This window comes from Canis lupus, chromosome 6 (genome assembly GCF_048164855.1).
Source record: "Canis lupus baileyi chromosome 6, mCanLup2.hap1, whole genome shotgun sequence".
In the NCBI taxonomy this organism is placed as follows: domain Eukaryota; kingdom Metazoa; phylum Chordata; class Mammalia; order Carnivora; family Canidae; genus Canis; species Canis lupus.
In genome coordinates, this window is record NC_132843.1 from 24,406,102 (window position 1) to 24,424,375 (window position 18,274).

General features: G+C 40.1%; 1 protein-coding gene across 4 annotated transcripts in view; it reads right to left on the reverse strand.

Moving 5' to 3' along the window:
- KLHL14 (kelch like family member 14) overlaps positions 1 to 18,274 on the reverse strand; it is a 116,518-nt gene that overhangs the window by 29,631 nt on the left and 68,613 nt on the right. For 3 of the 4 annotated variants that reach the window (XM_072829165.1, XM_072829162.1, XM_072829163.1), the window contains 2 exons: positions 11,409 to 11,498; positions 3,724 to 3,802 (listed from right to left, as the gene is read on the reverse strand). In XM_072829165.1, the coding sequence (XP_072685266.1) occupies positions 3,724 to 3,802; positions 11,409 to 11,498 (169 nt within the window). The remainder of the gene's footprint in view (positions 1 to 3,723; positions 3,803 to 11,408; positions 11,499 to 18,274) is intronic. The other variant, XM_072829164.1, reaches the window with a different exon arrangement.

An 18,274-nucleotide genomic window follows, 5' to 3' on the forward strand; every position in this document is an offset into this window, starting at 1 on the left:
TGACCTTAAGTGAGCCTATCAGAATTTGCTCTTGTTTTAGCCAATATTTTCTTAATTTGATGCTTCATGTGTACTCCTAGCTTTATCCACACAGTGTCACTGTTAGGATCTAAATGGGGGAAAAAAATCAGCAGGTTTCATATCCTGACTAAAAGTGCATTTTTATGTAGAAATTCCAATAGTGAAGATTCTGAGCCTATGACTTATTCCCTTGCTAGCCCAAAGTAAGAATTCATGAAATGCATCGTAGGAACAATGGATAGTTAATGGTCTGTCAGCATCTGTGAATATTTGCTCCAGGCTGAATTTTACCATACCAGGTCTCTCCTGGGAGTGCTCCCAGCCCCTCCTCCCCACATGAAGAACACACAGGATTAGGCTGTTTGGGTTTTTTTGTTTTGTTTGGTTTTGTTTGAAAAGTAAGTTCAAGATTACAGAAGATTTTTAAGTGGGATTGCGCTATTTCTATTTCAAATTGTTCATCCATCCCTCCTCCAGCCCCTCCTCCCCCAAAGCCAGAGGCAATAGTCAATGCATTGCAGTAAGTTTAAAGAGACTACCAGCAACTTCTACAAACATACTTTGAACTCTGCGTATTGTACAGGTCTTTACTAGTTCTTTCTGACCCTTAAGATGGTCAGTTTATATCCTAAAGCATGAGATTTAATTACTATAGCCTTAGATCAGCTTGAATTCTTGACTTTCAACCTCAGGTTAAAAATGGTAACAGATTTTTTTCAAACAGAATATTGTCTTACGTCTTACATGGCTTACATTGTCTCGTGTAAGGCTTCTAGAAACAAAATATTTAGATTTGGAAACAATTTTTTTAATGTATTTGCTTCTAGCATTTCTCTTACTCTGTGAAATATGAACTTTGTTATTGGTGCTCTCCAAACTGCTTTTTCTTTTTCATCTTTTTTTTTTCTCTCGACTAGCTAGGAGGTAAGATCTCCATATGAACAATACCTAAAATATCTATTTTTACTGGAAAAAAGTGTAAAGTTATCAAATCATTTCTATTGATCCTAGTTTCAATTTTTTAACCTCTTTGTTTCACTGAAGAATCAAATCCTACATCTGAGACCAAAACAACTCAGTAGCATTACATTTAAATGTATGTTTTCCTGCAACCATTTCATAGGTAGCAGGGATGTAATCCATGAGTTAGCTGAGTAAACCTAGGAGTAGTGTATCCATTCCCCTGTTGAGCTGTGTGTGTGCGTGTGTGTTGCAGGGAGTATCCTGCATTTATATTAGAGCACTCCTTTGGAAGCTCTGATGAGGTAAAAGATGTTAGGAGTCTGTTCAGCCAGCTCTAGGAGTGGGTTACCCCAGAGGTGGTTTTCAACATGTTTCTATTATTCTCAGTTTGGTAATTTCTCAGCATAATCACTTCTTAGCAGTTTGGTAGTAACTCGTGGAAGGAGGGAGGTTGGGGAACTTCTGGTGAGTCTAATTCATGATGTATGCAATGCAAAATTAACTCATTTAAATGTTTCAAGAAACTTCTTTTCAGATCTGAAGGATGTCTCAATATTTTCTTTTACTTTTTTTTCTTCTTTGTTTAATCACCAATTAAGCCATGCCAGTAACTTAGAATGCTACTTAGAATGGAGGCTTGGCAATGACAGAAAAATTTCACTTTAAGTTATGGATTGCTGCCTGGGTCAACCAACCCATAGGAGATCTGGAGCTAGAAGATGGACTGGGCATTTGTGAGATCTGCCTTTTCCCACTCAGCTCTGTAAGGAGCTCTTTATTTGGTCTATCGAGTTGATTGTTCTAAATCTAAAAAAAAACTTCTCTTACTAGGGACCTGACATGATATACCATAATGACTTAGAAAGAAACGTTAAACAGTCCATCCTGTCAACGGTGGCTGCCGGGCGCCGACAGACCATGGCAGGTCTTTTTATCAGGTCAATGAGCTGCTAAAAATTGTCTAAGTAGGACCCTGCCATGATAGGCCATAGTGCCTCAGAGGAAGTCATTATAGAATATCAAGTAAACAATACACATTTAAAAAAATTACTAATTAGGTTTTGCAGCAATACTTCTCATCCTTAGGGGCTCTACAGTGAGATAATTGACCGCGACGTGAGTTATGCTTCCCAAACCGAAGGCGTGAAGGTTAATTATCGTGGTGTGCAGCCCCCAGCAAAGGGGACCATGGTGATGAGATGCTGTCATTTCAAACATATTACTGATATTTATTTGAAAAATATTTTTTTAAATAAAACTTTTTGGAATGGTTTTGATTAAACGGTAAAGTGATGCAGCCACAATAAGAGGATCCAAGAAATAACCCCCGAGCGAGAGACACCAGGCCCACTGGAAGAAGGCTTTGCGAGGCTCCCATGCACACATGTAGGCACACGACAGGGACAGAGAAGTTGGTCAGGACATTAACTAGAATAATTTCCCGAGGTATTTTTGAACTACACCTTTTCCTAAAAGTGTCTGTGGTTCTTATACTGTGTCTCATCATTTCCAATGTATAGCTTTTAGGCTCTTGAAAGAGAGTTTTAATTTATTTAGAGGGAACAGAGCGTTGGATATGGAGTTTTCTCCTAACATTGATTCAAACTGTCTTGCTGCAGCAACGCACATTTTTGAATCAAGGATAGTATCTGAAAACTTCCCTTTAACTTGGAATTTATGATTAAGGATCTAAGTTGATCCCAGTGTAATCTTAGTGAATGTTTATAAAAGAGACGTTAAAGTGAAGAGTCCTGAGGGAAACAGGAAAGAAAATTATTTCTTAAATAATTCAGTTGAGAAGAAGAAATAGGTTGCAGCTTATTGTTATCATGGTGGGTACTTTCCTCAAGAGGGTGTTGAAGTACTATTATTATTTTTTTAAAGATTTTATTTATTTATTTGACAGAGAGAGTGTGAGAGAGCATAAGCAGGGGGAGAGGCGGAGGGAGAAGCAGGCTCCCCACCCCTTGCAGGGCTCCCTATCAGGACCTGGGATCATGACCTGAGCTGAAGGCAAATGCTCAACCGACTGAGCCACCCTAAAGTATTATTCAAAAAGAATTGAGTGCTCAAAATTCAGCATAGGAATTCGCACATGCTTGTTAAGATGTGGCCTCACATGGGTAAGAGCAGGAGCAGCAAAATATGTATAAATGTAGTAGCCACTTGTCCCTTGGCCGCTAGGAGACTTTGAGATAAACACCAAATACATAAAAGATAAGATGACACCTTGCAAAACTATTTTTTTTAAAGCGAACAAATGATCTGTTCTTCAATGTATGATGGGAGGATAGTTGAGAGGGCAAATGTAAAGTATTTGAGTTAGTGAGACTTGGAGCACTTAATACTGTAATTTCTACATCAAAATGGATATTATCGTAAGAATGGTGTTTTATATTTCAGTGATAGGATTAAAATATACTATCACTGAAAAAAGAGGGATAGGCGGTGAGGTTTTAGGTCCACTTGCCAAAAAAACCAAAGCAACGTGGTAAGAGAAGACAAGTCATACACTTTTTTTTTCTTCTTCCTTTAAGACCAATAATTGACTTATTTGATTATTTTTCTCCATTGAGTTAATAAAGTAGTTATTCTAAATTGGCCAGGTCAAATTTTGCATCTTGACTCATGTGTCTTTCATTGGCTCCATTTAGCATAATTTACCACAGAAAACCATTCAGCATCCATGCTTCCTGTAAAGCAGCCACAAATGTTCAGACATAAGAAATAAACACTTACCTTTCTTGCATGGGTGGAAGTTGTATCCAGCTATTAAATCGAGGATCATATCGGCTGACAAAATTTGTACTGTGTTTTCCTGGAAAAATATATTTGAGACATTTAAAACTTAAATTCCTTTGCTGTTTTGCACATTTAATAGTGTTTATAAGATGTCTTTGTTCTTGAGTTTGACACACAGATGAATTAAGAACAGGGACTATCTAACATAGTCTGAGAAGCAGTAAATCAGTGGTAAATGTGCCACCTAATTATTTTTCTTTTTCTTCTCTTCCCCTCCATCTTTTCTTTTTTCTTTTTTGGAATGAGTCAGAGTAAAACTAAATCAACCATAAGAAAAAAAGCAAGTATGTTTATCAAAACAGTTTTACCACAAAGTTAGGGGACACATTTCTGGGTTTTGGTATTTTTGTGTTTTAAGAATGAAGTTATGGTCTATAAATAAACAGTTCTGGAGACTACCTTGTGTGGTATCTCTGGTTAGAGCCCTTTTTATAATGATCCAAGAACCTAGCAGTGGTTGAGTCAGCTCTCTCCCCATGGAAATAACAGTGATCACTATAGTAAGAGTTTGCTTTAGGAAATCAGGTTTAGCCTATGTATGTCATGTAAGTTCTGTGCATGTATTTGGGGGAAGCACAGTTGCAGGTACACGTGATGAAATGGGAAACAGGAGTCCTAAGAGCTGGTCAACCAGCTTGTCCCCTCTGTTGGGCCTAGGAAGCACAGTAATGCCTCCAAAGCATTATAATGGATTTTATTTTACATATAGATTGACACCAAAGCAAGAAATGGAAGCAAAAGAGTACATTCCAATTTTCTTTGTAGCATCTGAGATGACAGTCATCTAAAGCACTAGAAGTTTTAACTCTGAAAGTCTGTTTTTGTTTACATTTGTAAGTAAAAATTGAAATAACAGGTACCAAACTTCACCACAGGAATAAATGGATAGGAGTGTGTGTGTGTGTGTGTGTGTGTGTGTGTGTATGTGTGTGTACCTGCTCGCACAGGCATGTATATTCCACACAATCGTTAATTGGATAAATATACTTCAAGCATTTATTGTATGTCTTATGTGTTCTAGGTTCTGAGAATATATTGGTGAACAAAAAAGGAAAAGTCCCCATTTTTGTAAATGAATAAAGAAATATATACTATATTTTCAAGTAGAGATGAATGCTATAAAGAAAAATAAAGCAGGGATTGATAGGGAGGAGACTAGTTTAAGTAGAATGGTTTCCTGCCTACAGATGTCTTCTGCAAACCATGCAAATATCTGCAGAATGAGCCTCTCACACAGTGGACCAGGTGAGTAGAAAGTCCCAGAGGTTGGCCAAGAATTCAAAATGGGCAAAATGCTGGGGTGACTTGAACAGAAGTCAGAGGCATAACAAAATCCAGAACATAGTGCACCTTATGGACTGGTATAGGGTTGTGCCTTCTGTTATAAGAATAGTAAGAAGTCACTGGAGGTTTTGAGCAAATGAGGAGCATGGCCTAATTTACATCTTACAAAGATCACTCTGGCTATTATATGAAGAATACACTATAGAGGAGCACTCTGGAAGCAGGGGAGCTGTCAGGAAGCCATTATAACAGTCAAGGCAAGAGTTGATGGAGGCTTGGATGAAGGTGGAAGCATTAAGATATGGCCAAGTTTGGGATCTATTGTATGGGCACAGCCAATAAAATTTTCAGATAGACTGAATATTGGTATGTGAAAAAGTAAATAATTAAGGATGACTGCCAGATTTTTAGTCTGAGTAAGTAGATGGAAGGTCATGAAATTTGCTGAAGTAGGGAAGACCAGGCAAGAGCAGTTTGGGGGTCGAGAAGAGAAACCATTAGTTCTGTTTTGGATTTAACTTTGAGAGGCCTACAGAATTTCAAAGTGGAAGTGTGTGGTAGGCTACTGGCTAAATGAGGCTGCAGATGCAAATTTTAGAGTTATTAGTCTAGAGATATTTAAAATCCTAGAACAAAATGAAACCCTTTAGGCAGAAGGTATGGGCGTGGAAGATAAGGGGTCTTGGGATTGAGCCCTAGAATACAAAAAGAAAAACCAGCAAGGAAAGGAATTGTCAGAGATAGGAGGAAAGATATGATATTTTGGAAGCCATGGCAAATAGTGCTTAAAAAAGACCGATGGACAACTGAAAATTGACCATAGGATTTGGCAACATGGAGGCTGGCGGTGGCCTTGACAAGTGTTGATTCAGGGAACAGGTAGGAGATTCCTCAAGAGAGACTAAAATCTAAGAAAACAGATGCAAGAGGAAGGCAGTGCTTCTTAGCACTTTTGTCATTAAAAAAAAAAAAAAGGATAGCTAAAGGATGCAGCATCAAGAGAAGGTTTTGTTTGGTAGTTTGGTTGTATTTTTATGTCCAGAAATACAGGCAAGAGCTTGGGCATGCAAGAGGGAATGAGAAATAGGCCTTAGATCGGAGCAGAAACAATAATAGGAGGGAAGATAAAATATATGGGTAGACTTGGAGGTAAGTGGCACTAGAATTGGTAGTGGCAAGATGAAGATTTTATCTTCTGATTGCTTCTATTCTCAATGAACTACGAAGAAAGGCCATCAGTGGACAGTGAGGAGGGAGGTTTTGGAGAAGGAGGCATTTGAGAGAGAAAGTGTGAGATAGCTAACCTGGAGGGTAGGATAGTATACCGACCAGGGAAATTTAGTGGGGTTGACTAGTAGCCAATATGGTTTACCAGTAGCCAGTGTGATTGTGCAGTTTTCTACAACGCAGATTTAGTCACTCAAGTACAGGGACGAGGTGGAAGAGTGTTGGGCTTAACCAGAGCCAGGGCTTTACCAGGCAAGTATAATGGAAGGAGAGATGGACGCAAGGACTGCCGGTATATGCGCGAATGTGATTACAGGGATGGGCAACATAAGTCCAGTAAGGAGGGAAGTAAGGACATCATATGATGACAGACAGTGAGAAAATAGTAGGGTAGAGTGAAGGAGGTGGCACATCCAGGATAACAGTAGACAGCTGCCACATAAAGGGGCAGCAGGTGATAAAGACTAGAGACATCCTTTAAAGTGGTGGGTTTTAAGGTTGTGGGAGTGACAGTAAAGAGGTAGTAGAAAGCTACCTGCCTTCAATAATATGAAGTTCTGGATCAGGTGGGGGAGCAGACACCAGTTCCCAGTATAGAGGGTGGCTGGGAAAACAGTACTCTCAGAGGATTGCCAGCCTTTGATTAGAAAAGGATGGAAGTAATCATTCAGAGGAGAGTTTAAGGATTCTTGGGATTTTGTGGACGTGATATGAGTTCTAAGCATCTTGTGAAAGGGTCCGGATGGTGTGATTGGTTGGTAAATTAAATTTTATTTGGGAGTATACAGAAACAGTTAAGAGTCCAGAGGTGGGAATGACCCAAAAGACAAATAACACAGAGAGGCTCCAACTCATGGAAGGATTACATCTAGAGTTGGTTTATAAGAGAGTTTTGTAGAATTTGTAATCATTTCACTCTTGGAAAAAAATATTCTTGATAGGCTCCAAGGTTAATTCCCAAGAGAACCTGAAGATGAATGTCGTTCATAGGAATGTAGAGCATACCTGCCATAGATAAGAAAGTTTCTCTATAAAACTTGGTTTAGAATTTCCATTTAAAGGAAGACATCTGTCTCCTTTCAGGAAAGGGGCAGAGTGCCTTCTGGTAGAAATTAGCAATGTTTTCTTTGGTTGTATCGGTAGTGGTCTTCACTCATGGAAAAGGTTAAGTAGGGACTGGTGTGATATGGATTTAAGATGAAGAAAGAATTTCCAGGGGCAGCTTCAATGGTGTGAAAGAGGGGTGAGGGTGGAGGACTGGGGAGAGAAAAGGCAGACATTCTGGAGTTGGCAAAGCATGTGTAGAGGGGATAATGAATCTCAGAAGAAACGAGTATGGTGGAGTGAGGAAGGTGAGCTAGAAGAGTTATTTGTTCCTTCCTCATGGCTTCTCTTAGGACTCTATCAGTAGCTTGAGAGTGGTAGCCACGTGCAATGGAATTTTGGATTATTCCACATAATGGAATAATGCTTTAGTTAAACATAATGCTTTAGTCTCTTCTCATCTTTTCTATTTTTTTCTTAAATCTTCCCCAATTTCTTCTCTTTTTGTGATGATGCCCTGTCACCAGACACCATTGTTGACTACCCTTTAGGTGACAGGTAAAATGGAGCATGGGGTGGCAGTTTCCAGCCAGTGGTCAAAGGGAAGAAGGGGGAAGGAAAGGAAGACTGCCATAGGCAGTGTTTTGGGGAGTGAATCATCAGTAAGTGACAAATATAAGTCATTTTCCTGTAATCTGGGACACTGACGGAACATATGCATATGTATTAGAATATTATAATGCATTCCTGTCATTAATGACATGAAGGGAGTCAATAAGATTTAATATCTATAGCTGACTAGAAAAACAGTGTATGTATCCTGTTTAAATTTCCAGTAACTAATATGTTTTATGATTTCAAATTCTGGTCTTGTAATCAAGATAATAGAGAAATGAAATTATATTCATATTTTACGAGTAAATATATGTTTTATGAGAATGTATTCAAATTCACAATTTTCTATTTCATTCCAAGACATGCATCTCAGGCATCATTTTCACAAGAAGTAAAGTTTAACTTAAGATTTTGTCTTTGGAACTGACATATCCAAAGCATTCGAATTCACGGATTTTAAATTTTTCCTCCCTGGTAGCAGTGAAATTAAAGTTCTATATTATCATAGGATTGCTATTCTTGATAAGTTTTGGTATTAACTGCTTACTTTTTAATTGTATAAGGTATTATAACATGAAAATCCCATATTTTTGAGATGACTGAGTCCCTGCACAGTTTTCTAAATGAGAAATGAAGAGTTCCCTGAGAATCAGAACCACTTTCCACTATGATAGAATACTGACTTAATTTCACAAAATCAAGGCAAAAACATGATTATTATTTAGTATCTAGCAAAATATATATGTTTGTGTGAGGAGGAAATGTTATACAAGCCTTAAAGACTAAAGCAGACAGACCTAGGTAGGAATCAGTCCATCTTCGCGCAAGCTCTGTGAACTGGCAAGTTCTTTCACCTCTTCAGGCTTAGATTCCCATAGTAAAACTAGAACAATCATGGAACAGGCCTCCCAGGATGGGTGTGAGGATTAAGTAAAATGATGCAGGTGAGTGCTTAGCCAATTCCTGGGAAATAATTAGTACTCAATAAATACTACTTGTTAATGTAGTATTTAATGTAAAAAAAAAATAAAAAAAATAAAAGGTGGTCAGCTATGGTTGACCAGATGGTTGGAATACAAAGCTACATGAAAAATGTTTAAAGGATTGTGGTGGCTGTGTGATTGGTACCTAGCCCAGATACCTTTACCAGACTGGTACCTGCACTCCCAGGTTGCTCATTGTCATAGCAGCTCCCTCCCTGGGGAATTATTCTCAGCCATACAGGCCATACATCCCTGCTTATCCTTCCCCTGACCTGGGGAAGGCCTCAGCCAATGACTGAGTGATTGACCCAGGGGCACAGAAGACTGGCCTGCTTGCCTCCTGAGGTGATTGATTCTCCTCTGTTTAGGAGAGCCAACTCAGTGACTCATCAGCATCTGCCCAGATCTGTACAAATGACTTGTTGTACCAAATACCCCTTCAGGGACAGAGTGACTCAGCTTTGCAGGTGAGACTCCCATAACTCTAAAAGAGTTAGCTGCCAGGCCCTTACTGAGAGTTATTGTAAAGTTAAAATAGTTATTAGAGTTTTTCTATAATTCAATTCTGAGCCTCCTAGTGGCCAAAGCAAAAAAAGGAGAGACATGTTAAATCACACAAATGCATTAGTGGCAATTTTCAAAAGCACACAATGCCTTAGTACTGCAGTCTGGCAAGAATTTGTCACATGAGTCTTCACATGGGGCACGCTGAGTGGTGACAGTGACAGGTATCCCTGCAGTAAATGCAACACTGTGTTTTCTATAGTCTTTTGTTGCAGCATATTCATTGAGGGCTTTCAACTGAATTCCTGTTCCTCTCAGGGGTGGGGGGAGGCAAATCAGTGAGGTCCAATGGCACAGTTTTATGGGAATCTGAATTAGTCCAGAGATAAACCATGACTCTATAGACCAGAGGAAGAAATGCGTCCATAATGCTCTTCCCTATCCACCCTCCCCTCACCAATCTGTCAGCTGTGTGTGATAGACACTGAACAGGAAGCAGATAGAGGTTATTTTGAGGGGGTGGAGGGTGCATAATCCAGGGAGCAGGTTTCCTGTGTTGCTGAAAAAGTGTGTCTCAGAGGAATGGGAAGTTCTGCGAACACCAAGTGGTCACACCAAGACGCATATTTTACAGAGGCCTGCTCCACCTGGGGAGGGAGGTGGGCTAACAGAGCATTGTCCCCAGAATCAGGACTCTGCAGCCTTCTCTTGTCATGTGTTAGTTTTAATCTGGCCTTCAAAAAGACCGTTGTGCAGATTCTTTGCTTAGATAAACCCAATCGCTGTGCACTATGTACTTACAAAGGCTCTATTCAGTTCAAACCACTTCAGAGGGACAACAGGTTACACAGTAAATGGGGGACTTACAGTGGATTGTACATATGCCAGCGTTTTTGGGGAACACGTCAAGTGTGTCATTGCAAAGATAAGTTAGCGGAGAGATATTAAATATCACTTTTGTTCCTGTTCTGAACCTGTTTCTCACGAAGCTCAGGAACTGTCCCCTTTGGAACGCTGAAGGATGGGAACCGAAAAAGCTGCAGGTTTTGAGAAAGAACGTCCTGCTCTCTTCAAAGAAATGTTCTTGGAAGGGTGGCCTGGGTCGTTTTCCTTTAAGATTTTCTAGAGTGAACAGATGTAACAATTTTCTATAATTTGCCTTGGTGCAGATGCTGAAAGAGAGCATTCACAATAAAATATACGCAGTATATGTAATTTCACTTGGATGTTCTGGGGTTTTAAAGTAAAAATGTGTACCTGCAAGCTGTTTTATGGTTTCTCGGTCATAATGATCTCTGTTACACAGAAGGCTACAACTGCGACTCCTCCCTCCTGTGCAGGCGTTCCAAAAATATCTTGATAATTTTGCGTATTCTGCGAGGCACCGCGTTCTCCCGTGTTGGCTGGGTGGGGAAGCGGGTTAAAACGTGCAATTTCTCTTTGCGATCAGTTTATGGAGTAATCACAGCAACAGGGAGGATGGTGGGGAGCCTTGCACAAGGTGCAGCCACCAGAATGGGTCTCAGGCAACCAAGGCTGCGAAAGATCTTCAACTGGGGCTGTGCGCTATGACCGCAGATAAAGCTTATTTATGGAAACTGCATCCTTATACTGATAGAGCGGGAGAAAAGTGGTGGAGAAGGTGGTGAGAATTCTTAATAGCTGCAGCTTGCTACCTGCCTCTGGGGAGTCTGTGCTGATGCTCGTGGCGTTCCTCAGGGGACGGATAAGGAGAGGGGCTGGGGCGGCACTGCGAAGCCAAATCCCCAGGCGGCCCATGAGCGAATGCTCCGCTGCGTGCGTCCTCTGCAAGCTCAATGGTTGACCCTCCCTCCAATTGTCAGCCCAATTTACCGACTGCTTCATTTGTCCCTGTTCACAGAAATGTATTTTCCACAGTAATTACAAAACGGGCTGCCACCAGCGCCTTCCGCAACACACATCCTTGTTGAGTTCAATAGTTACCATTGGGGTTCCACTGGTCCTCTCCACCCAGCACAAACAAGAAGTTTTCTACCTCCACGACGCAGTGGTGGGCACTGTTGTACGGCATAACTGGAATGGGGGGGGGGGAGAAAAAAGATGCATGAAAGTCTCCACCTTAGGACTCAGCACCTTGGCTCACCAGTTACTTGCTTCCACCACAGGGCATGAAATGTGCGAGTGAGTGGGAAGGAAGAAGAGAGCACAAGCAGCAGAGCAGGGCGCCCGCCAATCCACGGTGGCTCAGCCGTGTGTTCACAGCAATTTCAAACCCAACCCCTTTTGATGAATTTTGCATAATGTTATTCCGCAAATTAGTCAAGAACAACCTGTCATGCTGCTTTCGATTCTTGAGTTCTCCTCACCTGCCCGGCGATGGGGATCGCATTCTAAAGCAATGACGGATACTCCCAAATGGTCAGGGCTGGGGGTTGCTTCTTGGAAGAACTAACCCCACGTACACTTGGAGCCATGGAGATGCTCTGCCCAAACTTGGTTTGCTGGCAATCTTTCCATAAACAGACTCAGGGTGCTTGGGAGCTTTCTATTCCACAGCAATGAGCAAGCTGAATTTCCATACAGTTTTAAGTTTTTAAATTAAGGTCCTGCTGATTTAATGCCTTCTCCAAATGTATACGCTTAATCTCCTGTACAATGTCATTAGCAGCACAATCACACATTTTCTATCTATCTGCTTAGGAGCTCTTCTGGAACAAAGATAAAAACTGTCAGGAACATCACAAATATCCGTTCCCTTGGTCTCACCCTCCCCCCTCCCCTGCCCCAACTTGCATGGTGGATGCGAGGAGGGCGTATTCTTCAGAAACCCACCAAAGCCTGGTTTCTCTGTATTTGTTTGTTCTCATTTACATTCTCTTTTGGGGACACGCACAGTGAGACTAGGACAGCCCTGTCACCCCATGTGCAGCGCAGGGCCGGGCTCTGCTATTATAATATCATATGGCACATGTATACTTACACAGAATTAGTTATCGTATCACATGTGGTGGTTTGGACCCAGTGACACCAGTAGGAAAAATGATGTCCTTGTTCAGCTCATCATATGGGCACCTTAAATCTAGGTGAGGACAAATGGGGAGGTGATGTGCATGTTCAGGCGGGGAACTTATTGCTTGACACGGATCAGCAGAGCACTTAAGAAACCAGTGCGGTGGGAAATCAATATGACTCAGGGCCAGCTCCTACTTTGTGCTCTTTTGCCAATGCTGAGAGAGAGAGAGAGAGAGAGAGAGAGAGAGAGAGCCTATCTTACATCCAATGTATTTTGGATGATCTATATCTCTCATTTCATTTTGCTTTTCCTGTCTTTTATTTTTTTCAGAATGCACTTAATGCTGGCTAAGATAGGTAAATAAAATTCATAAGGAACCAGGCATAGCCTTGAAATCTGTAACCCAGCTTCTGAAAGAGCAAATCAGATCATTTAAGCTTCTTACTAAAGGATTTTAGGAGTTTGAGTTATTTTTTTAGTTATTTTTTTTACTATGAATATTCATTGTTTTTGAACTTACAACGCCAGAAGGCATTGATACGAAAACCCCAGATTTCGGTGATAATATAGAAAGTGGATGTGCCACGGATTTGTGTGGCCCATTAATTAGGTCATTGACTTAGGGAGTCATGTTGGGGATGTCCTTCTGCGCCTCAACCCTCAGTTATCTCTTTGGAAAATGATTTTAAACAGATGGCTCTGCAGGGATACCACATAGTTTCTCAGAATCCATTGGGGCAGGATATATGTTGAGTTCACTGATCAACTAAGATGAAATATGTTTTGAACATTAAAAAAAATTAACCATTATTGTTTAGATTAGGATGCTAGTTCCAAAATAGCAAGCAGAAAACTATGCTCCTCATAGGTGATGTATATTGTGTATATTGTGAACAGCCTGGCGCTACTCCAGTTCATCATCATGTCATCTGGGCAGTGTAAAGTCACAGCATTGATTGTCATCTGCATGCATCTATTCACATGGGACCCGAGAATGAGAATAGAGCCCATTGACTATAACCAACTTACGTTATGACTGCTGTTCTTTCAATATTTAAATTTTTGGTCAGCTCCATGCCCAAACCTTATAAATAATGAAAAACTGTATTATCATCTTTTTTAACTAAAAGTCCTGTTTGATAATAAAGTGCCATCTCTGAAAATATAACACTTGTGTTTTGTTCTTGCCATTTATTTGCTCCCATTCAGGCAAGCAGAAATTAAGTGAAGGAAATAATACATGATTTATTCTTAAGCCTCTTTTTCATTTGATTACCCCTATTGTTATGCTTTATGCAAACAAATGAAACTATTGCACTAAACTACGGAAACCTTCAAAATAAGAGAGAAGGTCTTTGAAGTCCTAATATAAAGGCTACTTGAAGGCATTCCCATTTTTTTTTTACTCTTGTTTTTAAACCTTGTATGCTATATTTCTTGGCTGGGTATTTTAGTATTCTCATTCCTGAAGTATCGTCTTTTCTAAATTATTACCATGAATCGAGAGGCTATAAATACACACAAATAACTCTTTGAAATTATTCTGAACGCGAAACGTTCCAAATTTATTTAAAAAAATCTATATTAAATCAATGTTCGAGTTTTGCAAAAGACCTAATTTGACTTCTGATTAAACCTGAAGCAAATCAAAATAAATAGGGCAGTGAGCGATAGCAAACATCTGTTTCAAATGGCAGGTACTGCATGTATTGATTATCTTTTAAATAACAAGGTATACATGCCTGACCCTTTCCAGATTTCTCGAGAGGTGGACACTGGCCTTGCCCTCACAGGCAGGTATTGGAGGAGAAGTTTGTGCTCATGTTCATCTATAGCCCAGTGCGAGTTTTTAGCGTGTCAGTCAGTGAGTTAGAGGGAAAGGGTAAAGAGAAGCTAATCAGGATGAAATGAGATTAAAGGCTGTCTAATTTTACAGCAACTGTGATCCATCAGCTACTGTGAAAGTGACAGTGGAAATGAATGATGGAGACAGACAGGTGGGGCTGTACATTTCACTGATTTATCCTCAAATGCACTGGGCCTTATTTTATTGAGTGAACATGACCGCATTTATCATGACTGTCATCTAAACCCACTTCCCTCCATTTAAAAAGGTCACTTTACTCAGAGGGAGTAGGAGAGAGGCACTTTCGAATCAGATTTAAAATCTCATAACACGTGTTTATAAGGCTCTTTGTGAGAATTCTGAACTTTATTAAACAAACTAGAAGTGCCAGGAGGTAAAGGGGGTGAGAAAAGGCCAGAAAATTGTAATAGAAGAAACCTTTGGTCACTTGAAAGAACACATTCATTTAGTTTCTGGATTGGAAGTATTTGTACCATGTTTACCTTTCCAGTTCCAAACACCTGATATTCAATTCTGGTCTGGGAAATTAAATAAAACATTTACATTTAGCATTTTTAATTAAGAAAGTGGGAAGCAAGTGACACTATCAAATAAACTTGGACAGGATATTAAGTCACAGTATTTACTCTGCAGAATGACTAATCATCACACACTCAGTAGATGTTAGCAATTGTTACAAGCTGCCACAGTTTACTTCTATACCTATTAATTGTATTCTCATAATTTTACGGCCATAGGAAAAAATCTCAGTTACACAAAGTCTTTTACCCTGTACCACTGCAATAAAGTGTCCTAGAGTGTTATGCACAAAATTGGTTTGTGGATATGAAAATTGGGAGTCAAAACCTCAGAGTATTTTGTGTTACTTTTCATAATACTAACCACCATTTACCAAACATGTACCATGTACCAGACACTGTTCCGGTGCTATAGATATAGATATAGAAATTGAATATGTGGAGCACCTGTGTGGCTCAGTGGTTGAGCAGCTGCCTTCAGGTCAAGTTGTGATCCCGGGGTCCTTGGATCGAGTCCTGCATCTGGCTCCCCACAGGGAGCCTCCTTCTCCCTCTGCCTATGTCTCTGCCTCTCTCTCTGTGTCTCTCATGAATACATAAATAAATAAATCTCTTTTTAAAAAAAGAAATATGTAATTGCATTCATGTATAGTTACCTATATCTCTGAAGATATAATGACACTTGTGTTTTGTTCTTGCCATTCATTTGCTTTCATTCAGGCAAGCAGAAATAAGTAAATGAAATCGGACCTGATATTAAAATACATGATAAAATGCAATATGTGATAAAATATGTCAATGTTTTATTTACCTTTAATATCTTTCCTTTAATACAACTAACTTCAAGGGAGGCATTACTTGCTTGTTTTTTCTCTATTAGGAATACTGAGGCCTTGAGAGGTTAAGTCACTCGTTGAAGGTCATACCTAGCTAATGAATGGCAGAGAGAGAATCTGAACACAGGAATAGCTGGATCCCAACCCACGCTCTTGTCCATTTCACTCTACTGATTTTCAATAGGTATGTTCATCCAACCAGGAAGTAATTACTGAGTACCTGTGTGCTCAATGATGGTGCTCTTGAAATTTCTGTGTAATTTTTTGTATTGAATCATATTTTAAAAGTTTATTACTTTCTTATTGAAAGGAATCCTTAATTAGAGCAAGTGGACACTCCTACATATTTTTTTAAATCCAGATATTCAAATAGTTGGTTTTCTTAAAGTAAGGCATGATTGTTTTACAAAGCCAGTGTTCATAAAAACACTTAACAAATCTATTGGCAGAGATTTAAAAAAAAAAAAAAGTGAGGTCGTATTTGACCTTGTTAAGCAGATTCAAAGTATCTTGGGCACAGAGGCACTTTTCCTGACATACAAAATTTGCAGGGGGCTTGTTGTGTTATGTAGGCCTTTTTCTGTTAGAGATCCTCACTACTCTGTTTCCTCCCACTTATGTCTAAGGAATATATATATCTTTTCCAGCAGAAAGTATAAGTATCCTTCCTAACCACACATTTTCATGAACGTCCAAAGAGACTGATTTCCAAAGAAGGGAGGGCAATGCTAAGTTTATAGGATTGCTAAATAAATGGTTGTTGAATGCTTATCATTTTGCTGTAATGTTTATGAGGACCTTGATTTTCTATTGGCTTCAAATACATAACCTTGCAAAACTGTCAAATGCGACATACTTCCTAATTTTTTTTTAAAAATTAATGCCCATGGTAAAAATGCAATCTTATATAAAGTAAAGATTATGCAGGACCACTAAGTTTTCCTCCTATCTCTATGCCTCAGTGTTTCAGTTCCTACCAGAGAGGCTATCACTGTTACCATGTTCTTGGATTTTCCTTTCAGAGAGTTGTATATATATGAGTCATTTCTCTATAATACAAATGGCTGCCACACAATCTGGGCATACTGTTTAGTACCTTGCTTTCTTTGCACTCAAGAATGCATTCACTTACTCTTTCTCCACCAGTCAAATATTTGTTCATCTGCTACTCTATGCCAGGCCGTGTTCTACCTGCTGAGGAGGTCATGGCAGAAAATGGCATCAAGAAACGTTCTAGTCAGGGGGAAGCACACAGTAAACATATACACAAGGAAATAGGCACTTTTGTTTCAAATGATAGGTACAATGAAGACAAGTAAAGCAGTGTCAGAAGAGACAGAATGACAGGCTGGGGGATGTGGATAGTGTTTAGGGAAGGCCTTTGTGAGTACACTTTTGAGTCACCTCAAGCCAAGATGACTTAGTGAGCCAGGAAACCAGGTGCAGGAATAATAAGCACAAAGGCCTTGGGATCCAGTCGTGGAATGAATCTGGCAAGAAGACCAGAACAGAGAGATCTGAGATGAGGTCTAGGTGGGAGACCAAGGTCAGGGCAGGTGTGAGGGTGTGGTCTTGGTCAGAAGACAACACTTGGATTGTCCACCATGGCTTTTTTTTTTTTTTTTAATGGCTGCATAGTGTTCTGTTTGATGGGGATCCTATAATGTATTCCATTCTTAATTCATTCAACAAGTATTTATTCAACATTAATTATGTGCAGACACTTTTCTTTCTTTTTTTTTTTTTTTTAAATACAACCCCTTTTTTTAAAATTTTTTATTTATTTATGATAGTCACACAGAGAGAGAGAGAGAGGCAGAGACATAGGCAGAGGGAGAAGCAGGCTCCATGCACCGGGAGCCCGACGTGGGATTCGATCCCGGGTCTCCAGGATCGCGCCCTGGGCCAAAGGCAGGCACCAAACCACTGCGCCACCCAGGGATCCCTGCAGACACTTTTCTGGTTGCTGATAATGCAGCAGGAAACTAAGCTCTCATAGAGCTTACATTACAGAGGAAAGAAGTATGTAAACACATAATGAGCAGGAACATGGCCAAATGAAAATAGATGATGTAAGGAGAAAGAAAATGGGATGATGTGTTACGGCGTGATGGCATGGTTATTGCTCTAGCTGGGTGGTCAGGGAATGGATTTAAGATAGAGTTTGAAGGGTTAAAGGGAGGCACCGTTATAAAACATGGGCAAGGAGTCCATGCAGATAGACCCCAAAGCACAATGAACTGGAGGTGCCTAAGAAGTCAAGAGAGGCCTGTGTGTCTGGAACCCTGAAGGTAAGGCCAAGGAATCATGGGATGAAGTCAGAAGGCAGGCAGAGGCTGGGTAGATAGGTCTTCATAGGTCAAGCTAAGTGGAGTGGATTTCATTCTTAGCATGATGGAAAGGAACTGGAGGGGTTTTAACCAGCTGAATGATGCAATCTGATATATGTTTTAAAAACATTACTTTGGCTCCTGTAGATGTGGGAGGGAGAAAGGGGACAGAGGGAGAGAGAGCACTCCTCCTGTGATCTGGGTGGGAGATGACAGATGCCTGATTAGGAAGCAATGCTAGGGATGGACAGAAGGGGCATGTGTTGAAAGGTGTTGCTACCAAGA